Consider the following 25155-nt stretch of genomic DNA (forward strand, 5'->3'; position numbering starts at 1 on the left):
GGGGGCATAGGTCTGTGCTGGGAATCCTGACAACCGTCTGCTCCTTGGGGGGGACACGGCTCAGGTGACTGTCTGCTCCTTAGGGTCACAGCTCAGTGATGACCTTCCTCTTACTGGAGCCTCGGGTGCCCCCTGGGGGTGCTCCCCTCACGCCCACGACTGCAGCCTCAGGCCGGCCCCCCAGCAGGGGCAGGGGCCTTGAGAGTGGAGGCGGGACTTCCCTGGTGGTCTAGATGGAATTTTCATGCCCACCCAATGCCCTCGGGGACCCCAGTGAGATGTTAGGAGATGGGGCCTTTCAGCAGGCGATTAAGGTCAAGTGACGCCACCATGGGGATGGGACCCCGATGTTGGAGGGTTAGCATCCTTGTAAGAAGAGACCCCGGAGACTTCCCTCCCTCCACGAGACGGCACAGTGAGAGTGCCCCGTTCATAGCCTGGAAGGGGGTTATCGCCAGGAGCAGACCACAGCCACCTGCCCCAATCTCTGACTTCTGGCCTCAGGGGCTGTGGGAGATAAGTGTCTGCTGTGTAAGCCCCGAGTCCGAGCTATCTTGTTACAGCTCTGGGCAGAGACCCCGAGCCTCGCCCCAGGCTGGCCCAGCGGAACCCCCGGGTGTTACCGGGCTCCTTCTCTCCTGCAGCTTCCCCATGACTGTACGCACGGTCAGGGTCTGGGCCGTGGTCTCCCCTGAGCGCTCGGTGTGGGGGGCGGTCAGTACCCCTCCCCGGCTGGTCTGTCCTGATGTCCGGGCTGCGGCGGGAGCACACGCTGAGGCCGCCCCGAGCCACGTGCTTTCTGTCTAAAATGATACACCAAGCTGTTAGAGAAAATAGGTTTTCACCTGCTTTCACAGATACGCCCTCATAAAGACAAAATTTTGAAAGTGTGGAGATGGACCATTTCAGGTGAGCGATGGCTGGCATTATTCCAGATATGCCTGAGTTATTATTATTATATCACGCACGTGGGTACTGGGTTGAGACCCAACAGTCTCTGGGAAATAATGAGAGAAAGACCGCTTAGTTAGGTATTACCTATTCTGGAAAATGTATTTGTCTTGCCTTCTGTTTAGCAAAGTGACTATGCACGCTATTCTAATATGGGTTTTCTTGTAATTTATGTTCCATTGAGAACGTAATCTAAATAGTTAAAACCATGCTATATGAACGTGTGTGGGTGGATTTTCATACAAATGGCAATCAAAATAAATCTCAGCATCGTTCAAGAGATTCCAACAAGGACAGCCCCTGAAAGATCTCAAATTACCCATTAAAAAGTCAAAACACAAATTACGATTCCTGAACATTATAATTTCAAATCACAGTCCTTTAAAACAGAAACACTTAAATTCAGTTTCCTGAAAAATTAGTTTCATTGACTATTTCTATGGGCTTAAAACAAGCCACGCGATTCCGCCGCTCAGCCGTCCGTGCGGAGAACGGCATCTCCCTGCCCACGTGTTCCGCTTAGAGTTCGGGAGACGCTGGAGGCACGTGGATGGTTTGGTGCCGTCAGACGTTCCTGAGACAGCTGGGGCGGACCCAGGCCCACCTTGGAGGTGCTGCAGCCCCAGCCCACCGCCAGGGAACCCACACCGCAATAGCGTGAGGCAGGTGACCCGTTCGGTCTCCCAGTGGGTACAGACACGACCACTGTGGTTAGTAAGTGTACAATAGAGCATGTATCTAAGAAACAACGTGCAAGCCTTAGGGAAAAATTACTTTGTTGCTCAGAAATGCTGAGCATCGTCTGAGCTCTCGGTGATCCTGATCGGTGATCACAGATCAGACAGACAGAACCGTAATGCACATTTGGAAATGTGGCGAGAATTAACCACAATGTGACACAGAGGCACAAAACGAGCAAATGTGGTTGGAAAAACGGCGCTGGTAGGCTTGCTGCATGCAGGCCTGCAGACCCACTGTGTGTAAGGTACAGAGTGTCCATGTAGTGCCACGAAGCAACGCATGGCGACAGGAGGTACGCCTGTATCAGCTTCTGGAACCGGGGGTTCGGAAGGGAAGCTGGAACCGTCCTTGTGGCAGGGGGGCGTTGTGGACCTTGGGTGGCCCGTCTCTTATCTGAGCATTTCCCTGGCTCACACTGTCCTCTGGTCCATCCGTCTGTCCATGTGTCGCTGCGGCGTGGGCGGAGATGGGGGAGACGGGTGTCAGCGGGCGTGACTAGGAAGGGGGCTCCATGCTTGTGGCCTGCCCTGGGCCCTGAGGGCTGGGGTGGGGGGTGGGAGGGGCTGGGTGTTGGGGCGGCCAGGGGAGGCCATTCCAGGGGCACTGCCCACAGATAAGAAGTCTCTGCTCCTGGGAGAAGCCGGATGACAGTGTCAGAGCTGTCCCCCATTCCCAGCCCTGGCCGAGCACCTGCACCTCCCACCCTGCTCCAGGTCCCAGTGGGGCTGGGAGCCCTGGGACAGGCTGAGCTTAGGAGTCCTGAGGATGGACATCTCTGGATGGTGCTGTGGGGTTTGACCAGGCTGCCGAGAACTGCCTGTCACGCTTGGTGTTTGCACACATTGTCCACGCAGGCTAGGGCCATCCCAGGGGATGGAGCTGGGGCGTGGGGCCGCGTGGCGTCCTGGGAGCAGAGGGCAGGAAGGGCATCTCCCGGGAGCCTGCAGAAGCGTCTCCCACCAGGAGGTTGGCACAGCAGCTTTCAACCCCCCTCCAGACTCTCTCTTAGGAAAATCAAAGTCATGGGTGCAGAGGACACCCGGATTCCCACAGCCGCGGCAATAATAGGAATTAAAGAAAACCCGTCCTGAGTTTAAACACTGTCATTATAGGGGACGGCAGGACTGGGGAAGCTGCAGCCCACCCTACGGGGCGGCAGGTGTCCCGAGCCAGTAACATGGCATGTCGGTGGAGGCCCACCCTGCCTGGAGTGTCTGATGCGGGGCCGGGGCCCCGAAAGCTGGCCAGAGCCCAGCGCGGGTTTGGAGACTGTGAAAGCATTTTCATAACCAGACACCTGCTAGTTTTCAGATCTCTGTGACATTCCATTTCCCCCTAGAAATCTCAGAGCTCTGTAATTTTGTATGATGTACCCAGTTCCCAGACTCCGTAATTGAACTTGGCTGCTGGTAACCCATTGTCTAGCAGGTGTGTCCGCCCCATGCAAGGCCCCACAGACCACGCTGCCCGAGCCGGAGCCGCCTGGGGGAGCCGGCCTCGCCGCCAGCTTTCCATGGTGGCAGGTCAGCGTGCACCCGGCCAGAGGACACAGGCCACGCTGCCTTCTTGGGGCATCCCCAGCGCACCTGCTGGCCAGAGGTCACTGCAGGGACCCCAGCTAGGGGCTGGCTTCCCTGGCTGCCCTATCCCTCTGGGCCCTGGAACCCTGTTTGGATTTTACATTTCATCTCCGATCCCGAGTAGAACCGGTCGGTAGAGCCAGAGACTAGGCGCTAGCTGAACTTTTCCCTGCTGGCTCAGGGTCCAAGGGAGAAAAGGCAGGAAGCTTGCGTGGAGAAGGAGTTGAACAATAATACATTTGTTCACTGAGCGGGGGCAGAGGGAGCACGTGGGACTCTGTCCTGCCAGTTCGGCTTCCTGTGTACCTATGACCGCACAGGTCATTGCATTAAGGTCCATGAACTAAAAAAATGTGTACAAACATACACACCAATGCAAATAGTTTGCCTTCCGCCTGCTGCCATCCTTCAGCCTTCCTGTTGAAGACGGGTGTGCTTGGCGCCCAGACGGGGGGTGACTTGACCCAAGTTCCCCTTCCCCAGGCTGTACCCTCCTTTCCCCTTCAAAGCTCCCTACTTACAGGGCATGTTTTCTTGGAGGTTTCCCGGGAGGGGCTTCAAGGGCAGGTCTGCTGTCCGCCCTGCTGGGTAGGGCCTGTCCTGTCCTCCCTCAAAGCCTCAGGAAGGACTGGGGGCCATGTCCCCTACTGGCTGCCCCTTATCTCTAGGTCAGGAGCAACAATGACCCCCTCTATTCATGTTCTGTGAGAGCATTGGCCCTTCCAGAAACATCCACCGTGCCCGGGACCCCACTGGGCGCCCCTCGGCCTCCCCTGCCCATCTCCTTTCAGAGTTTGGAGTAGACTCGGTTCATCAGGGGCTTGTGTTGGAAAAACCATTGCAGACCTTAGGTCATCATCACTGGAGTTTTAAGAAGTTACTTTTAATTAAAAGCATTATCACCTTATAGAAGGATAGGAAAACATCACAACTGTATGTCCACCATCAGAATGAGACGTTTTCCGAGTTTGCCATGTTTTCCCACATCCGGCTTCCATTTTTCTCTACTGAAATACCGTCCCTCCAGGGATGTTCAGCCTGGCTGCCAGCAGCGTCCTGTCACCGTCCCCTGGCGTGAGCTGCGATTCCGCACCCGGATCTGTGGGTCCCTACGGCTGCATCATCCGGGTTACCGCTCTGTGCACGAGAAGCTTCGTGTCAGCATCTCGCCTGCTCGGGGGGATTAGTTCTCAGCGCGCTAGCTGGACCGCGGCGGCTGAGGACAGGGGGTTCACAGGCAGGTGCGGCTCCGGCTCTGAGTCAAGAGGAAGGAGGGTCCGTGTAGCTGGGGGTATCAGGCCTCACTGGGGCTGGAGCCCCAGTCTTGATGGAAGGACCCTGGGGGAGCAGGGGAGACGGTCAGCTGGAGGGGCCGCTGCCCGCAGGTGGCGGGAGGTACGCAACAGCCCTTGTTTATCCTCGGATGTGGCGGGCACGGAAGCGGGAGCTTTTTCAGGATGGTGGTTACAGAGACAACCTGGCTAGACGGCGATTTCCCTCGCCTTCCCGGGCTGCCCTTCTCTATCCCCCCATCCCCCACTCGCTGCAGCCCCGTGCCTGTGGCCATGGCGCAGACCGTGCGTGTGACAGCCCGTTGCCTCCGGAGCTCAGCACCAGTTCTGCAGGTCTGGTGGGGGCCGCCTCCCCGCCCCCAGTTGCAGTGTCTGTGCGCCGACCCCATGCAGCCCCCTGGGGGGTCGTCTCACTGCCTTGAGGATGAGCGAATCGTAGACATTTGAGGGCACGGCACGGGCGAGCAGCCGCCGAGTCCTGGGGCCAGGGTGACAGATGCGTGTGCTGGTGGGAGAGTCCGCTGGAGCAGCACCCGTTCTGCCCCCGTACGTGTGTGTGTGAAAACAGCCCGTGGGACCTCGACACTTCGTCTGCGATCTTCCCGGGCCTGCGGCGCCTGACGAAGTCCGCTGCAGCCGGACGCTCTTGGTTTGGTTTGGTTTTTCTGTGCGTCTCACGTCCCAGGTCAGCTCTGGTGTTTGCCGTGGCGGTGGAGGCAGTGAGTGGGAAATCTAGCCGCCCCCGCTGCCCCCACCAGCCGAGGTGCGAGGGGGCTCGGCAGCCAGTTCAAGACCTTACGTTTCCCTGGAACACTACAGCCGTAAAATATGGAGCCTTTGTGAAAATGGCCTTTACTGGCATTCCTTCTGGCGTTCCTTGTTTGCAGGCACCCCGGGGTGGGCGGGTGAGAAAAACAGGCCCTGGGGAATCACTGTACTTTCCTGACCTGTTTTTGTAGCTGCCCCCCCCCGCCCCGCCCAGAGGCCAATGATGCCACAATGGTTGCCAGGGACAGCGGGGAAGCTTCCCTCCTCCGACCTGGCAGTGCCTTTTCCGAGGGGGGCTGGGTTTCGTGACACAGCTGTCTTCGGAGCCTGCCTGTCCCCCACCCCCGACAAAATGCAGGACGCCTAGTCCTGTGTGAACTTCCGATGAACAATGAATGATTTTTTTTAGTGTAAGTACGTCCCATCCAATGTTCGGGAAATACGATAAAATCTATTCGTGGTTTATCTGAAATGCAGATGTGGCCGGTGCCCTCTCTCTCACGTGGCCCTGGTGACCCTGGCAGTCCTGCCCGGGAGTTAATAATTAAATGTTTTCCCAGGGCTTTGCTGTTCCCATGGGTCTGCTGGTCTCATTGCTCAAGCCCCTGATTAAGGTCAGGACCTCCCGCTCAGGTCTCTGCCTAGGCTCCCGGGCTGTCCTGCAAAGGGCCAGCTTGCATGTGGCCTCCTCTTCCTCCTTGGACTTATCCAGTGGGGGCTTTTGCCCCGCACTTTGGTGGCAGACGCGTCCCTTCATGACCGTCACCCCTGGCCGCTGCGAGGGGCTGCGGTGGGCTCTGGTGACGGGGCCGCCTGCGGAGATCCGTGGGTTGCACGAGCAGCCAGGACACGGGAGCCCTTCCTTTTTTGGGTTGTCAGGTCTGTTTCTGGAGCCGAGTTCGAGTTTAGCTGGGCATGACCGTCCTCCAGTCCCATCCCGCCGCCTTCAGTTTCCTGGAAATGAAACCCTCCTGGGGGTTTTGCGCCCTTCACGGTTCAGACCTGCGTGCCCACGGCGGGCCACCCGTCCCACGAGCCCAGCTGCAGACATGTCCTGTGGTCAGTGACATGACCATTAAGGACAACGAATTCCTGACGATCGTCCTCTCCAAGCGTCTGCCTGGAATCTGCCCCCCCCCCCCCCCCCCCCGGGAAGCTGCCAGCAGATCCGGCACACGGCGGCCCTCGTGCTTGCCGGCGGTGCCTGAGTTTGCCGCGCCGTCCGGCCGTCTCGGGGCCTGTGCTTTGGCCCCTCTGCCCACGTCTCCCTGTCCGCTGAGCGCCCGCGTGCCCCCAGTGCTGGGGGGTGGGCGGTGGTGCTGAATAAACAGACCCGGTGCACACGGGCCCCGAAATGCTGTCTGACCGAGAGGACCCTGGAAACGGAGCCCATCGAGGCTGTGGGGGGTTTCAAGAAAAAGAGGTAGGGAGGGCAGACATGGCAAGCAAGGGGTTTCTTAGGTTTCAGGCCTGAGGTGCTATTTCGAAGTGGGGAGGAGTGCATGGAGGGGGGCCCGTGTGTCCTCCGGGAAGTAACTGGGGGGCTCGGCGCATCCCATTTGCTCTTGGGTTGTCTCAGACGAGCAAGGCCACGATGCGATGGGGCCCGTGCTGCGCCGCGTTCTGCTGGGAGCTGGTCCCCTGCCCATCTGCCAAGTGCAAACACCGAGGCCTGCGCCGCCCTGACTGGGAGCTTTCCGGAGCCGGCGCCCATCCTCCATGGGAAGAACTGGTGGACCCGTGTGCCCGGAAAGGCCTCATTAGCCTCCGCCTGCGCCTGGCGTCCCCCGACGGGTCTCTCCTCATTAGACAGGGATTCCCCTCCTGTGAGTGTGAGGCCGCCTTCTCTGGGTCCCCTTTGTGTCCCCTGGTCCCTCCTGGGTTCAGAAGAGGCACAGGCAGGTGATGAGGAGGGAAGACATGGTTCTTTACGGGAGCAGCGAGTGCTCTGGGCCAACTTACCCCTGTTGGGATGGGAAGAAGCCACTGGAGGCCCCACGTGGGGGACCACAGGCCTGTGTCTATGCTGTTGGCTGAGGCGGTGAGCGGCGCGCCTCTCCCGCTGCCCCTCACGCCCAGGTGAGGGCGGGTTTGTGTCTGCATGCCCCCTGGCTGCAGCTGGTACTCCCTCTTGAAGGAGCTGCCTGGGGTGGGCGGCAGGTACTTCTCCTTACCGTCCCCGGGCAGCGTCCCGGCCCAGGTCCTTCAGAAATTCTCGTGCTGGTGTTTTCTTAAAGCCTCCCCAAGTAACTTGGGCGGCCAGGATGAAGAACCAGGGTTCTAGAGGGTAAGCCTCCTTGGAACCTGGGAGGTAGTTGCAAATAATTACATGTGTGCAATTCTGTAACATATTTCCCCGTGAATGTTATTTATTGTAACATTGCAACTGTGAATGTTATTTATTGTAACGTGGCAGTTAGACGGGATGCAGAAATAATTATACATTGTTACAGTAGCTCTAGGTGGTCGCTGTTTCTGTGTCATATGTTACAAAGTCTGTGCCTAGCGTACAAGGAGCACGTGGCTAGCCACTCAGCCAGGCAGGTGGGACCCTGCTCGGACAGCGCCAAGAGCACCCAGACCACCCAGCCACCGCTGTCTTGTCCCTCGCCCGAGTTTGCATTCCTCTGATTGAGAAAGCATGAAGTTGAGCTCGCAAAGGCGGCTGGCTGTGAATACAGAAAAGACCCTTGGCCCTGAAATTTTAATTCGGAATCACGCGGGGTTAGCTTTGGAGATTTTAACTGGGAAAAAAAGAAGATCTTCCCCGGGTGACACAGAGGATCTGCTCTTTGAGGTGTGACTGGCCCGGTGACCCCTCGCAGGGGGTCCCGAGGGAGGCAGAGTGAACGGATGGGTCTGTTGTTGGGCTCTCACGCACAGCGGGAGGACCAGGAAGGGGACTGGTACCAAGGAGGGGAGCGTGCGGTGGGCCTGGAGAGGGCATGCTGGGGGAGGGGTGGTTGCTGGCATTCATCCCTGTCCCGGGTGTTACGGGGCACTCTCCAGCATTGTCAGAGCTTTCTGATGGTCACCATAAACCAGAAATCTGGGTGCGCATAGATATTTAAAACCTGTGCAGGCCAAAAAAAAACTGTCTGTGGGTTCCACGATCTTGGTCCTTTCTCCAAGATGCTCTTGGCAGCAAGGGAGCCCCTGACTCCGCTCATGGTCTTGCCCTTTGCTTTGTTAGGCTTTGTGTGCAGCTGGGTGTCTGGTGAGCCCAGGAAAGTTTGGGGTGCAGATGGGAGCGCCCCCCAGTGGCTGCCAGCATCTCCGGACTGACCCCGTGGGCAGAGCAGTGGGATGCTTCCAGCTCCGGCCGGCGCTTGCTGTCCTTAAATAGAACTCTGGAAATAAAACAGTGGGTGTCCATTTTCCCACGGTGAACACAGAATTGTCGCTGGGTGAACCGTGCCCCACCTGGACTTATCTGAACCTCCCCCAATCATGAAACACGGGAGTGGGGGGACGCTCACCTAAGCACCTGCTGGGCCTGGAGCCTGGGGCAGGTGCACAGGTGAGCTCCTCCCTCCCGCTCCCTCCCGTAAATGGCTGGAAATTCTGTTTGGGGGGGTCCTCCGTGTGTAGGGGACTCATTCCTCGCAGCTGTGCCTTCTGTGGGAGGATGCCGTGACCGGGCAGTCCGTCAGAGATTGGGATGGCCTCTGTCCCTGGTTGCTCAGGACAGCCCCTTTCTTGCAGGGGGCACCCCTGCCCACTTTCCATGTGAGCAGGGTCTTGACCTCCTTTGCAGAGTTCACGAAGACGTGGACTTGCTGCTTTGGGACGGTACACTCTCTGCCAGCCCCCCAGCATCCCTGGCTCACACCAGCTCATATCCTAACCTCTCCTGACCCCTGTCCACAGAGACGGGGGTGTCACTGGGCAGCGTGCTCCCAGAGTTACGCCCACGTCCTCCTTTGTCCTTCCCATCAGCTGCGGCCGGTGCCCTGAGCTGGTCTTTGCTGGGGAACTAGACCGGATGGTGGGGAAGCCGCACTCCCAGCCGCCACAGACTCTTGGGGACCCCCGAGTCTCCCCCAAGTCAGCCTGCTCATGGCTTCGGGCTCCGCCGGACTCCTGGTCCCTAGGACTATCTCCCTTCTGAGTCTGACCCTGTCTTTTTGCTTTTCTGTTCTGTTTTGACATGTCACCCATCGTTACTATGTGTTGAGGCAGAGGGTTATGGAACCATGAACTGGCACTGTTCTGACCTGCAGCTTGTGTTTCTTCCCCTCCTGCTGCCCTGGCTTCAAAGAAAAACAGAAGCGAGCTGCTTTTCTTGCCTTGGAAGGCTTCAGACTGCCCCTGTGGCCCTTTGGTGGATCCCTGTAGGCTATGGTCGTGGCCATGGCTGGTTAGGGCTCCTTGTGCTTGCGGGGTTGCCCAGCTCGGGGGACAGAGCCTGTGGGTCCCCATCCCGGCCACGGCTGCCTCCAGGTCCGGACTGCAGGAGGCAGCCCAGGGGTGGGGGTTGCTATGTTCTCCCCACCCCAGAGGCCCATGCGTCACGCTCTGCAGCTCTGCTGTCTGTCGCACCAGCAGGTGCAGGACCGTGAACCTGAGGCGCCGGTCCCCACCGAGCCCCGGGGTTTCTGTGTGCAGTTTCCCACGCCCGGTTGTGTTTCTTCTCCCCCTCTCACAGACGCTGGGCAGCCATGCCGCGCAGCCCGACCTCCAGCGAGGACGAGATGGCCCAGAGCTTCTCCGACTACTCCGTGGGGTCCGAGTCGGACAGCTCCAAGGAAGAAACCATCTATGACACCATCCGGGCCACGGCAGAGAAGCCCAGTGCCGCCAGGACGGAGGAGAGCCAAGGCAACACGCTGGTCATCCGTATCCTCATCCAGGACCTGCAGCAGACGGTAGGCCCTGTTCGTCCCAGTGCTGCCTGAGCTCGAGGGCCCCTGGGTCACCTTCCGCACGGCCTGTCCTGGCAGCGACCCGCACATTGTGCACCCGCCCTGCCCTCCCCTCCTTCCCATCACCGGCGCCTTTGCCTGCTTCCTAGTGCGCTGCGGCGCCTCGGGCCACTTACTGAGCTCCTGTTCCGGGCCGGGCAGAGGCCAGACCTCAAGGGCTCCGGGACCAGCCTCGGGGAGGATGCAGGATTTTCTCCCGCGCTGCTCCTCTGGCTGGCGGGCTGGGTTCCCTGTTTCAGGGCCTGCAGCCACGTGCCCGTGGGCTTCTCCGTACCTGCCTTCATCCCCAGTGCTCTCTTTGTCGTCCGCCGTGATGTTCTCGAGCGTTCCCTTATGGTGTGACTGCTTGGACCCATTCTGTCCTGTCCCTCGGAATTCCTGACGGACCGTGGCGGAGGTTCCGGCTTCTCCATCCTCATCTCGACAGTTATTCTTTTGAGCCACTGGTTCCTTGTCTCTCTTTTTCTTTTAACCAGGTTTTGTGGTTTCTCCTCCTCTCGTAGCTCTTCCTTCTTTTACCTGGCTCGCGTCCTTTCCAGCTGGGCGCGCGTCTGGTTCCGCCTCCCTCCTCTCCTCTCGCTCACCTGCATCGTTTCCCGCTGTTCCGGCTCGACTTGGGCAGCTGCCCGCCGCGTGCTGTCCCTCTGTCGCTCTGACCGTGTGGGGGCGAGCTCTCCTCGGCTCCCTCCCGCCCCGATGCCGAGTGTCCTGCAGACACAGTCCCTCTGTGGGAAAGCCGGGTCCCGGGTCGGCGCCCGCGCGTCCTTTGGGAACGTCCTGCGTGCTGCCCGCGGGCCGGATGTTGAATTAAGGCCCTCGCGCGCGTCACTTCCGTGAGTCCGTGAAACAGCCCGAGCTGGGCAGCCCTGGCGAGCAGTCCTGGGCGTGGTGTCACACAGAGTGAGCGGGCCTGTAACCAGCGCGGACGAGGAGGCGGGATGTCACCCACCCCACACGCCCACGCCCCACCGACACCCTCCTGGTGCCAGCAGGTGGCGAGGATCAGGTGGCCTGGGACGCCCGGCCCGGAGCCTCCGAACCCACCACGGGCTGGTGTTGGACGTGGTCACTCGTGCCGCGTTGGCTCCTATAGCTTGTTGTCACCGGGGAAGGTGGCCCATGGGCAGCCTCGCAGAAGGCATGGCATGGCGGCCAGAGCGTCCGAGACGGATCGGAGTCAGCCTCCTGCTGTCCGCCCTGTGTTTTGGGGCACCGAAAGGTCTCGAGCCTGGGGCCCACCTGCGGGCGTGAAGTGAGCCAGTGAAGACCAGGCGTGCCGCCGGGGCCAGGGGACAGCAAGGGCCCGTGAGCATCTGTTACCTCCGTCAGGGTCCTCGCTCCGAGCCGGCTCTGCCCATACCTGGGGGGGGCGCACACACCGACAACGGGCAGAGAGACCGTTTGCCGTCGTGGCTGTTGAGATACCCCACGGGTAGTGAGTAAGAACGTGGGACGTTGGAGAGGCACCACGATGCGGGGGCTCGCCTGGAGGCTGTGTCCCACGCCGGCCTGTCGTGACCTCTTCCTGGCAGGGGGCGTGGCGGATTCTGTCCACTGTGCCAGAGGCCTCGGGAACCTGTCGGGAATTACCGACGGAGAGACACCTGTTCCCCAGGCCCACAGCGACGAAGGCCTGCCAGGGGTTTTGTCTCTGCTCCCGGGAGCGTAATTGTTTCCGGAACCTTCTAAAGATCACCTCTCTTCACTTTGTTAAGACAAACAAAGCCCCTGGAGGCTGAGTTCAGCACTCCCACGGGCATGAACCCCAGCAACAAAGTAGCCGTTGTTCCCGCGTGTGGGCCCCTGCCAGGGTGAGTCCCGGAGCCAGGGACGCGAGACGGACCCTGGAATCTCGCCCGGGGCCGGTTTCTCACCCCCGTGTCTGCCTGCCCAAGGGGAGATGGTGTCTTGAGGAGCTGGGAGGCCGTCCCTCTCCTGTCCCTGGTGTGTCCCCCCCCACTGACCCTCAGGTGCCATCTGGACCTGTCTCTTCTTTAAGCGACTGCTGTTTTGAGCCTCAGCCCTCCAGTGGGAGGAATTTTGCAGCTCTGAGCGGGAGCATCCGGGAGGCCTCCTCAAAGCCTGCGGAGCCGAGTCCTTCCCCGGCAGGGTTCACAGGGCCGTGCGGGAACGGCACATGCCCGTGCCACACACGCAGGGAGGGCTCAGTGTGGGGCCGAGCGCAGAGCAGGCAGGCAAACCGGGCCTCGCAAGCAAGTGGCGCGTGTGGATGTCAGTACAAACCGCGGTTCTTCTGTTATCCGTAGTTCTGAGAGAAGTAGGAACCGAGCTGGGCCCGGGCGCCTGGCGATCCGGTTTCTAACACACCTCGCGTGGGCCATCACGGAGGTGGGTGGAACCCGTGACGGGGCCTCCTTGGGCGCACAGTGCCAGCCCCTGCCCCTGTGCCCACCCCCGCCCAGGGCTTGCCCCGAGTCGCTCGGCGGCAGCGGTCGGCCCCATGTCCGTTGGGCCCGCCATGACCCATGCAAACCTGTGCCACAGAGGTGCAGGGACAGGCCACCTCCTGGCAGGAGCCCTGGGAGAACGAGTCTCTCCTCCTTCCCGTTACCGATGCTTCTGTTTATTACGTGTCTTCAGCTTTGGTATTTGATTTAGGAGGAAGCGCCGGAGCTGCGATCCCGACTCTTTTAAAGATAACGTATTGCCGTTCCTCCGTCCTCCCTCTCTCGCGCACACTCTCAAACTTCTCCCCCGGAGCAGCCGCCTGCCACGTGCACTCGGGGCCCGCCTCCCAGCCGCACAGGTCAGCCGCCTATCATTTGCTTTCACGTGGACTGTCGGACATATGTGGTTTCTGGGTGACCTTGGCCTGCTGTCACTGAAGACCACAGTAGAACACCAGGCAGAGAGCCCCCCCCCCCTTCTGTTGCAGACGCTGTATTTGGCCCTACCCGAGGTCTTCCGCGACACTGAGTGTTGGGACTCCTTCACCCGTCTTGGCTATCTCTGAGCCCCCTCCTTGTTTGGTAGCTGAGAATCAAGCCCCTGTTGCTCCCTCTTGGCCTCTCGTTGTACAGAGACCATCCATCATGAGAGAAGGTTCCAGAAGACCTGGGCAGGAATGACTGGCTGCCTTGAAGAGCGCCATTGGAGCACGTTGCTGGGCACATACTGCTGTTGACTGTGGCCCCCAGGCAGCGAGTGGTGTCTGCCTTCTTTTAGGAGTTCATGGGGTCCACGCTTCTGGGAACGAGTCACTTCCCAGCTCCCCTCCCTGGAGGTTTGTCTTAGGACCGTCTTTTCAGAGGGTCTGTGGGTCTGGTATCCCCCTGCCTTGCTCTCTGCAGCATCCTGGCCCCGCGTGGCTGCACGGCACAGGGGCTGGGCTGGGGGAGGCATGGGTGGGCTGGGCCTGGCTCCCTCGTTCCCCTCGTCCCCCTCCACCAGGGACGCGTCTCCCATCAAACCAGAGACCTTTTCCTGGCATCGCTCCTCTGCCCGGCGACCTCGCCACCTTCTGCTCACCTCTCCCGTGAAGCTCCGGAGTTCAGGGTCACTCCGTACTCTTCCCACACCCAAGGCCTCATTACCACGCCGGAGTGAAGGACGGCGACGGCCGTGGCCACGACCACGGTCCCATCTCGCATTCAGCTCTGACCTCCCATCCCAGGGGCGGGGCTCACTCTCCCTTGACACCTGCTCAGTGACAACTCACGTTGCCTGGAAGGGATGCCGGGACCCTCCCTCCCTCTCTCTGACCTGCACATCTGGTCCCACGGTGGTGCCCTCTCTCAGCTAGCGGTCAACTTAAAGAAAAACGACAAAACAGCAACTTCACCGAGGTCTAATTTACAAGCCATAGACTTCACCCCGGCTCTCCTGTCCGTCTCTGTGACCCTGTTCTCCGTGCTGCCGTCTTGTCCCTGGACGGGCAGAGCCCACACAGCGCCCCAGGCGACTGCTTGCTGTGGGAGCACAGTCGCACCCCGTCCCTCAACCTCCCCTAGGCGCTCCCGCTGTTTCAAGGTTAACGATCCCATACTGACACGGCACCCCGCCCCCGCCCCACCGATGCCCGCGGGTGTCCTCACGGCCCGCGCTTCCCGGCGACCCCGCACGGCCGTGATCCCGCAGGTGCGCGCTGGGTGACTGTGTGGCCAGCGTCTCTGTCCGCCAGCGCTCGGTCCTGTCCACCCTTGTGCCCCTGCGGCTGGTGCGTCAGTGTCCCCTGAGGGAGGGAGTGAAGTCCGTCGTCTGCAGCCTCGCCGCCGGCGGGTGGGGGGTGACGTTAGAGCAGCTCCCTAGATGACGAGGTTCGCGTGGTGACGACGGGAGTGTGCGCTGCTGTTCGAAGGGTCCCTGCTTGCGACTGGTGTCGGCAAGTTGCTTTTTGTTTTGTTTTTAAGATTTCTGTCTTTATTTGAGAGAGAGAGAGACAGCGCATGCACACTGTAGAGTTGTGGCGAGAGGGAGAGGGAGAAGCAGATTCCCCCTGAGCAGGACCCCCCCCCCCCCCCCCCGCCATGGACCCTGCGGTCCTGACCTGAGATCATGAAACCAAGAGTCAGACGCTTAACCGACTGAGCCACCCAGGAGCCCTGGTTCAAATGTTTTTTCTTTTCTTTCTTTCTTTCTTTTTTTAAAGATTTTATTTATTTATTTGAGAGAGAGACAGCACACGCAGGGGGAGCAGCAGGCAGAGGGAGAGGGAGAAGCAGGCTCCTCACTGAGCAGAGAGCCCGACGTGCAGCTCGATCCCAGGACCCCAAGATCATAACCTGAGCCGAAGGCAGAGGCTTAACCGCCTGCGCCCCCCAGGCGTCCCCCGCATCATCAAGTTCTACACTGTGATGCCCGCATCTTGATAGTTTCTCGGCAGAGGGGAAAAAAGATTTCTTTCAGAAATTGAGATCGAATTCCCTTTCCATACAATTTGCCCATGACAAGCGTGCAGTTCAATAAGCCTTAGTGAATTCGCAGGTGAGTATGTCCGGCACCACAATCTTATTTAGCACATTCTCATCGCCCCAGAAGGGAAGCCCTGCTCGTCAGCAGTCAGCCCCGTCCCCTGCCCCCAGCCCCCGGCAGCCACTCACCTGCCTTCAGTCCCCGTGGCTTTCCTTTCTCTGGACATTCCCCACCAGTGGAATCCCGCACTGTGTGGCCCGGGAGACAGAGCCACGTTTTCCTCCGTTGACCGCTTCCCCTGAGACCAACACTTACCTCCTTGGCGGCTCGAACGCCATCGTTACACAGCCTCACCCGTGATCAGCAGCCGGCCGGCACAGACGTGAAAAGCTCTTGCACCAAAGTTTTGGGCGGGTGGATGGAAGGATGAATGGAGGGAGGGACGGTTACCGTCTTTGGGGCTGCCGTTCTGTCTGTAGGTCTCCCCAGCTGGGAATGTGCTGTGTCCTGCCTGCTTGTTGGCTACCGAAAGGAAATTGGTTTGGCATTTTAGGCTTCATTAGAAAATTACTTCTACATGCCCCCGACTTGAGCACATTTTCTGCCCCGAAAGCGAAGTCAAGAGGACCCAGTGGGCTGAAGGAGATGTTGGTGATGATGCTCCTCCTTCACGAACTTCGAGTCCCTGCGGTGTGGCCCGGGGTTGACTGCTTTCCCACCACGGAGGCCCCTCAGACGCGGAAAAGTACCCTATGTCTTAGTTTGACGCTGCGTATTTTTTTAATATAAGAAAATTAAAAATACAGGTCAAGTCAAAGAATAATACCATAAATACCAGTGTGTCTATCATGAATAATCGATGGGGGTTAGCATTTTGTCGCTCTTTTTTTTTCTTAGAGAGAGTGTCTGTGCATGAGCAGGGGTTGGGGGCAGAGACAGAGGGAGAGGGAGAGAGAGAACGTTAAGTAGCCGCCACACCCGGTGCAGAGCCCAGTGTGGGACTGGATCTCACGACCTTGAGATCATGACCTGAGCAGAAATCCAGAGTCAGACGCTCACCTGACAGTCACCCAGGTGCCCTGCATTTTGTCACTTTTTAATCCTAGGCGTAAAACGTTCCTGATAATGTCAGAATCTCCTTATGCCCAGCCCTTCTCCTCAGAGGCAAGCACTGTCACGAATTCAGTGTGACTCCCTCTGTGTCTCGGTCTCTGTATGCGTTAGTGATCACTGGAGTGTGGGGTTGCGTAAGAAAGGACATACACACTTGGCATTGTACTGGGCGTGTCATCCATAACTTTTAACATCTGGTGGTATATTGTGAGACGTCTTGTCTTTGATGTTATTCGTTCACCTGTTACCCATTTATCCTTCTGTTCCCCCTTCCCTCCATCTGTCCACCCATCTGTCATCCATCCATCCATCCCTACATCCCTCCATCTGTCCCCCATCCACCCATCCATCCACCCATTCATCCATCCACCCATCTACCCATCCATCCATCCATCCATCCCTCCATTCCTCTCTCCTTCCCTCTCTCCTTCCCTCCTTCCCTCCCTCCAACCACCCATCCGTCCACCCACGCATCCATCCATCCACCAATCCGGCCATCCCCCCATCCACCCATCCTTTCCTCCCTCCCTTCCTCCCTCCCTCCATCACCCATCTTTCCATCTAACCATCCATCATCCATCTCTCCATCTGTCCCTTCCTCCCTGCCTCCGTCCATCCCTTTTGCATGACAGAAACAGATGGTCTGGATCTTTGATCTCTCCCTTCGGTGACCCTGCTCTCTTTGTAGTGCACGTTTGGATCACTTTTGGGGGGATGGAGAGCATGGACTCTGATTTTCTTCGTGGTTTCATTAATGGGTTGCTAAGGCCAAAGAGAGCCCTCATGCCTGGTCCCCGACCTCCCTCTGCCTCCATTTTCTCCACGACATGGTGGTGATAGTCAAGCTCGTATCCTTAAACGGAGTGGTTTGCACCTCACAGCTTCAATCAGGAAACTAGCAGGTTGTAAGTGGTTTAAAACACAGGGGAGGGCTGCGGGGGCGGGGGGAGGCCGCGGTCATGCCGGTTATTATCCATCTCACAGGGCAGCTGGCTGGGGGCCGAGAGGGGCTTTATTTTCTTTTGCATCATTAAAAACAAAACAAAAGCCCCAAAACCCTGTTTAACCAGCATCGGTTTTGGGTGGTGTAAGCCTTCCATGCTGCGTCTCCGTTGGTTTTAGGTTAATGTTTTCCACGTGAGCGCAGCCGGCATGGCTCGCTGGGGTCCCCGTAGCCCCGGTGACGAGTCTCTGAGTTGCTGTGTCCTTCTGCTTAAGCTTCGCCTTAATACCTACTTAAATCTCTCTGAGAAAATAATATTTGGGCAAGTGGCTTTGGCCTGGAATGATCACACATTCTGTAAGAAAAGCTTTGTAAATCCCACATTGTGTGGAGAACGTTGCTGTTCAATGGCCGCGCTGGGGGAGCAGAGCTCGCCTCCTCTCCCCATGTCGCAGGCTGATTAGAATCACCTAGAAGGCAGCAGGGCCAGGGCCCGAACCATCAATATTAATTTTCTGGGTTAAATCCAAGGCCGTGGCGCTTCTCTTCCCGCACCTTCTGTGGTCAGATCTGTGACTCCTGCTGCGTCTGCCTCCTGCCCGCCCGGTTGTGACTTTGCTCTTCCCGCACTCCCTCTCTGGATGGACGGGGGTCGTACCCACAGTGTCCGCGCTGTGCGTGTCTCCCACCGCCTCCCGTCCACTTCTTGGCCCCTGCCTGCTAACCCGTGGCACATGGGCACTGCTGGGACGCAGGAATCGGCTGCCCTGCCTCTCACGGCTGTGGGAGAGCCCTTCTGAGCTTTCCTTGTTCCTCTTTGGGCTCAGGAGTGCTAATCCTAACTTGCAGGAGCACATGAGATGTGGCGGGGAGGGGGAGTCAGGAGCACGTGATCCCTTCCCCTGTCCTCCCCTGAACCTGAATGTCCTTTCCTCCACTCTACTCTGGAGCTCCCCCTCCCTGATGATGGCTAGCAAAAGGGGAGAATTCACTCGCTTCCAAGGAGGGCACAAGTCACGGACAGCCTCCAAGCCAGTGCCTCCGTGTCCCGTCCCCTTGACAAAGGCTGAGGACTGCCAGTTAGCCTCTTAGAAATGAGCCCCAACATGTGGTTTTCCCACTACTTCAACAGAGTGCCAGACGGTGATGAGGCTTTTAATGTTTGCAAACTCTTACTCTGATTGGAAAAATGAGTCCACACCTACTTCCTGTCCTTCGTTAGTGTTTAAATGTCCACAGTCACCAGCGAGGCCCCGAGACTTCAGCATCCTCAGATCAGGCTGTCCTCCTCAGTCAAGGTCCCCCAGCATTGCCTCTTCCCTCGAAATCCCTTATTTGAAGCTTCATGAGTCAGCCGGGAGAACGTTTCCCTGTTTGCTGGCCCAGGTTCCAGCCTGAGGGCTCTTTGTCCACAGCAAATTCACTGTTGCGTTTGCACGGCTGCATTTGGAAACTGCCCGGCCCTGGTTTGGGCTGCTTTGGTGCTGGCTAATTCTCGGGGGCCCACAGATCTGCTCATGGGGCACGAGCAGCTCTGAAGGGCTTGAGCACGCCTGAATTCACCTTCAGATGGCTCCTGGCCGTTCTGTTTATGATGGCTCTTTTAAAACGCACCATTAAAGGACTGACAATGACATGAAGTGGGACCGGAGAAGTTTTCCGTGCGAAACGCACTTGTCCGCAACAGGTGATGCCCTCGGAAGCTTGGGCTTTTTCCCGAGCATCCTGAGTTCTTGCTGAACGCTGCTGGGATATTTATTCTCCCTGGGGACCCTCTCCAGCTCTGCAGGGAGGGTCCCCTTGGCACCATTCCCCCCCAAATGCTTCGGCAGCTCTTCCTTTCTCTCTTTTTTTTTTAACCTTTTTCTGGGTGGAAGCCCCCTGGTCCAACCTTGCGTTGTTGACGGTCCTTTCCTTGGCCTCCTGACGCTGCACTGTAACAACACATGTTACATAGGAGGATGTTCACAGTCTCTCAAGCTCTGTCTAGACACTCCCGGACCCTTGTACGATCTCACAGAACGACCCTGCCATCACCCCCATTGTACGGGACCCAGAACAGGTCTGGAGAGCTGTTGACTCTCTCCCATAAACATTCTCATGTCCCGTTGTTGCAAATCAAGGAACAGTCTTGTCCAGCTTCCGTCTCTTTCTGCCCCCATAGGCCGACCCCTCAGGCGTCGGTGGGCACACGACCCCAGAGCATAAAGGTTTGGATCATCTGTGCGTCGTGTGATTAGTTGGCGACACTGGCGTGGCCCACCCGGAGCACGTGGGGCTTAACGGGAGGCAGAGACTGGGCCAAGGTCACGTGGTGTGGGCTGTGGTCCTCCACTGCGGTCCCTGTGTAGAAGTTCTCACCCCAGCACCTCGAGAAGTGAGTACAATTGGGGCGGCATCTTTAAAAGATTTTATTTATTTATTTGAGAGTGAGAGGCAGTGAGAGAGAGCATGAGCATGGAGAAGGTCAGAGGGAGAAGCAGACTCCCCGTGGAGCTGGGAGCCCGATGTGGGACTCGATCCTGGGACTCCAGGATCATGACCTGAGCCGAAGGCAGTCGTCCAACCAACTGAGCTGCCCAGGCGTCCCTTGGTGCGGCATCTTTAAAGAGATGGTTAAGGTGAAATGAGGTGGCTCGGGCAGGACCTCATCCGATGGGAATGGTATCTTTTTTTTTTAAGATTTTAGATTTATTTTCGAGAGAGAAAGCATGAGTCGGGAGAGGGGCAGAAGGGGAAGCAGACTCCCCGACCGAGCAGAGAGCCCCATGTGGGACTTGATCCCGGGACTGGTCCTGGGATTATGACCGGAGCCAAAGGCAGATGTTTAACCTACTGAGCCACACACGCACCCCAGGAATGCTGTCTTAAAAGGAGATCCAGACCCAGACACACACAGAGGGATGACCCCGTGAGGACACAGGGAAAGGACAACCGTCTGCACACCGAGGAGAGAGGCCTCAGGAGGAACCAGCTCTGCCCACGGAGGCATCTTGGACCTCAGCCTCCAGGCCTGGGAGACAATGAATGGCCGTGTTTTAAGCCCCCATCCGTGCTCTTTGTTAACACAGCTCTAGAAAACGATGGCACCATGTATGTGGCAGACCCACGCCGGGTGTCTGCCTCTGCCTGTCTCCAAGACCCGTGTTCTTTCCCTGGTGTCCTGGTATTTCCGGTTGTTAGCCTCACATCATGCGGAGAGGCCACAACTCCTTGACCAGGCAGGAGCGTAGTCTTCGCTCACTGTCCTCCTTTTAGATTTGAGCTCGGCCGTGAGCCTTACCAGTGGAGGGTGGCGTCTCATACAGGTCAGTCCCCAGCCGACCAGAGCTGTGCCGCTTACAACCCCGCACATGTGGGAGCCGTCTGCCCTCCCTGGGTCTTGGCTGTGTTCTAACAAGGCAGCGTGTTCACAGTGCCCTGGGTGCAAAGCAAGCCCTCGGTCATGGCAGCCGCCACCATTCTCCCTGAGGTCCAAACCCAACCCTACTTATGTTGGATTATGTCTCCAGGAGCGTTCTGTTTCTGGAACGTTCTGTTCAGTGCAGTTTTACCAATACTTACGGAGCTTCAGGTAAGAACTAGACACGCGCCCTTGTTCCCCTGTTGCAGCTCATACGTCGCGTGGAGCCGGGAGCCATCAGCTGGGTCTTGGGATGGGGCCACATGCGTGGGGTTGGGCAGACATCCTGGAAGATGTGTGTGGTTTTCCTGTGCTTGAACGTGCCTCCCGCTAGGGGGTCAGGGCCTCTGGGGGCTGAGAAAACCTGAGGAGAGCTGGCGCTGGCCCGAAGGAACCCTAGGAGCTTCCCGGACAGATGCTTAAACCGAGGCTGCTGTTGTCCACAGAGGCCTGCTCCCACTGTGGGATTTTCTAGATCCCACCCCTGCCTGACCGAGTATACGTACTGCTCGTCAGCAGCTGAGGGACAGGCCACTCTGATTGGGGTCTCGGAGGTGTCTTTATGTCGACCTGATAGATTTCTGTATCTTAAGTCGCCTGGCTCAGCCCGGACACTCAGGGAAGTTTTCAGATGGATCTGGACATCTCGGTGTTTGGGATGTCACACCAGGAGATCAAAAAGTGAGTTACTGAAATGTCATAAGGTAAAGTACATGCTGGTCTGTCCCTGCCATAGGAAAGCAGTGCAAGATGGAGAGGCTGTGACCCACAGCCCGGGCAGGAGGGAGCAGGGGTCAGTTGGCTAGACAGGAAGAAGCAGGGGTCAGCCGACTTACAGCCCGAGCAGGAAGGAACAGGGCTCAGCCAACCCACAGCCCAAGCAGGAGGGAGCAGGGGTCAGCCAACCCATAGGCTAGACAGGAAGGAGCAGGGGTCAGTCGACCCACAGCCTGGGCAGGAGGGAGCAGGGGTCAGCTGACACACAGGCTGGATAGGAGGGAGTAGGATTCAGCCAACCCACAGGCCAGGGAGGAGGGAGCAGGGGTCAGCCAACATACAGGCTGGACAGGAGGGAGCAGGGGTCAGCCGATTAGCATGGGTTGTGCTCCATGGTCAGTCACACCAGCTCCCGGAGTTCAGTTTAGGATACTCAGTGGTCAGCTCAACCTGGAGGGAGGCCAGAATAGGTGAATCCTGGACCCAGTTGGGAAGAGTGGGTGTGGTTGCCGCTGGCAGGTGAGGAGGGGAAGGGCCGGTTAGCCGGAGGCACAGGTGCACAGGGACGTCTGCAGCCTGACATGGCAGATGGCTACTGAGAGTGGTTCGGCATTGCTGGAACGTGTCCGATGTGCGCGCAGGTGCATAAGCGTATGGGGTTGGGGCAAGGGCCGAGGGCGGCCTTGAAAGGCAGGATGTGTCCTGACAAGGAGGTAGGCTCCAGACCAGAATCACTTTTTCTCTGTGTCCCTTGAGGGAGAGGCAGGCCCTGAGCCCCCAGGCATTTGAGTAACTGATCAGGAGGGGACACAGGTGACGGGACGGGAGTGACGTTGCTTGGGGCTTAGAGACGTGCAGGTGAGCTCAGGGCAGGTGCTGCTACAGTAACCCAGGTGAGAAAGATGGGGGCCCGCTGGGAGGTGGTGGGGACAGATGGGGACTCAAGCATTCGAGGCCATAGATGAACCAACGCTGATCTAGAGGGCGCAGACCAGAGAGGAGTCAGGAGCGTCTCCCGGGATTCTGGAATAGGAGGCGGTCCCACCACTGGGATTCGGAAGGAGGGTGAGGATAGGAAGAGTGGGGGACGGGGGCAGGGGTAGAGGTGTGGGTGGGGGTTGGGTGGGGATGGGTTGGGTGTCAGCAACAGGTAACACCTGATTTGTCCGTTGGTGTCTAATGCCCCGTGTGCTAACTGGCCTGTGTGCCCAAGTTCACGGTCAGCGAGCTCCTTTCTATTAAGCGCCCCGTCAGAGTGACTGTTCCACCGCCGTCAGGCTGAGGAGCTGGTTCCTGTTGTCATGTCAGTCGTGAATTCACACGGGGTGAAAATCTTTGTTGCGTGTGCTCTGTTGCTCTTCCAAGGGCCCCCGCAGCCCGGCCATCTCTGGAAGGAGACCGTAGCCGTCCTCTGCTTTTTCCAGAGGTGCCGCCGTGGTTTACGTCTGGCGCACACGCCCGGCATCTTCCCTGACACCGGCGTGCCTGGCGCTTTCTTGCTTTGTCTATTTTTTAAAGCTACTGGCGCATCAGAGGCTCGATTTTACTTCTTTGAAAACAGTTATTTAGAATCTCCCCAATTTTGTCCTTTGTTATGGAGATTAAACTGTTTCTCCCTTGTGTTGTCAGTGCTCAGCACTGACGCAGAATGACAGGTAATTGGAAGCTCGGAACAAAGGCGGTGTCTCCCTGATCTGCAGAGAGCTGGACGTTAAGTTCCCTCCTCGGTTTTCTCAGGGACGGTCAAGCGTCTTATAATCCGAGGGTGGCCAGGTGTGCATGGAGAGGCAGTGATGCACCTGTTAAACCACGAGGACTCAGGAACCGACTCGACTTGGGTTCACACTGAACCTGGACCACTTTCCGGACATGTGGCTTTGGGGTCGTTATGTGAGAGTCTGAGGCTCTCCTTCCCCATCGGAGAATAATAATAATAGCGATTGCTTTTACATTACTAGTAATAATCGTATTTGTTACAAATAGATATCTATCATATGCATTGTATTCATTACATATAAGTCATAATTGTGTAATTATAATTGCATCCACAGCAACAGTAGTGATGATAATACTGTTCACTCACGGTTGTGGTGAAGTTAAATACAGTTAGCGTAGTTCTCGGCATATGAGGATTCAGTAAACCTTAGCCACAGCTGTGACATCACCACCATCGCCGCCATCACCGTCATCATCACCGTCACCATCATCATCATCATCATCATCACCATCATCACCGTCACCATCATCACCATCATCATCACCATCATCATCACCATCATCATCATCACCATCATCATCATCATCATCACCATCATCATCATCACCATCATCGTCATCACCATCATCGTCATCACCATCATCGTCATCATCATCATCGTCATCATCATCACCATCATCATCACCATCATCATCATCATCATCACCACCACCATCACCATTATTGTCTTTTCCCACAAAGCTCTTGCCTCTCGAGCTCCTTGAGGGGCAAGACCCTGTCTCTGTCATCTCCCGTGTCCCCACCCATGCCTGCCCCGGTGCCGGTGCTGGTAGAGGACCCTTTATGCAGAAGCTAGAGGAGTAAAGGTGTTCTCTCAAGCAGCCCTGCGGGGGCAGTGGCTGGGTTCTGGGGTTCCTGCCACCCAGGCTGTCCCTGCAGAGCCCCCGGTACTCTGAGTGCTCTCGCACATCGCTTACCTGGGAACACCCGGAACAGACTATGCGGAACACCGTCTTATGCGCTGTAGGGAGACCGGAACATGGTACAGGTCTCCTGACCGCGTCAGGTCGGTGTGGGCTGCAGGAAGGTCGCTTGTGGTAGAAACTGTCAGTGTCCACCTGCCGCGGGGCCTTCTTGACATTTCTTAGAGCAGCGGGCACCACTCGTTGTGCAGGGTGAGCCCACCCAGGGCACAGACTCCGCATCCCTGGCTCTGCCCACAGTACAGTGGGCACTCTGGGATCACCTGTGATCACCTGCGATCACATGGGTCCCTTGGGAGCGGGTCCCAGCCCGTGCTTCCCTCTGCCCTTACCCGCTGGAAACCTCTTGGCTGTGGCTGCCACGCGGGGCCCCAGGCCTTCCTAGGGTGCTGGAGCTTGAGCTCAAGGGAGCTTGAGCTGGGGGTGTGTGTGGTTGGAACCTGAGGCCAGTGGGGACAGGAAGTGGTGAGTTATCCACAGTCCCACCTGGTCACGTCGGACAGATCTAGTTTGTTGTGCCGAAGTTTCCAGATACTCTCCTCGACTCAGCCAAGGCTGGGCGGGGCTGCGGGCGTCCTGCAGTGTCTCTGACGTGAGCAGCCGGGCCCCACCCGGCCTGTTAGCCCCAGGAGGAGCTGCGAGGTTACCCTTGAATTCAGCCTTTGACACTGGCGAGGGACAGACGGAGCATTCATGCCTCCTGGGTCAGGTTTCCCGGACCGTGGGATTCGGGGCTGCCTGTTGAACGTTCCTCATTGTTGGGAGAGCTGGCTTGGGGGCTAGCCTGGGGGCCCAGGCTCCAGACCCGTGGAGAAGGGCCTCTGCATCCTGGGCACGTGTGGGGGGGGAGACCCCCGGGAGACGGTGGGTCCCAGCCTCCAGTCCTTTCTGAAGGTTTCTGCGGTGATAAAGCAAGTTCTTGAGCTCCTGCTGGTGGCCGTCCAGTAGAATGTCATTTTAATTCACTAGAAATCGCGAAGTGTCTGTTAGAAGCAGATGTGACCTGGCCTTGGTATTTGGTGGCTTATTGGGGGCATCTCCCAGAAGGGACCTGGGAGTGGGGCCAGGGCGAGGCGAGGCCTTTGGGTTCTCAGCCACCCTGCTAGGTTTTAGGAACGTGTTTGCAGCGGATTTGCAAGCACCCTCTACG

General features: G+C 58.0%; 1 protein-coding gene across 1 annotated transcript in view; it reads left to right on the plus strand.

The window, feature by feature from the left end:
* Window positions 1-25155, plus strand: part of SHANK2 (SH3 and multiple ankyrin repeat domains 2) — a 459520-nt gene that overhangs the window by 53712 nt on the left and 380653 nt on the right. The window contains exon 3 of the mRNA XM_046014851.1: window positions 9981-10200. Within this exon, the coding sequence (XP_045870807.1) occupies window positions 9994-10200 (207 nt within the window). The 5' untranslated portion in view covers window positions 9981-9993. The remainder of the gene's footprint in view (window positions 1-9980; window positions 10201-25155) is intronic.

This window comes from Meles meles, chromosome 8, assembly GCF_922984935.1.
Source record: "Meles meles chromosome 8, mMelMel3.1 paternal haplotype, whole genome shotgun sequence".
NCBI lineage: Eukaryota > Metazoa > Chordata > Mammalia > Carnivora > Mustelidae > Meles > Meles meles.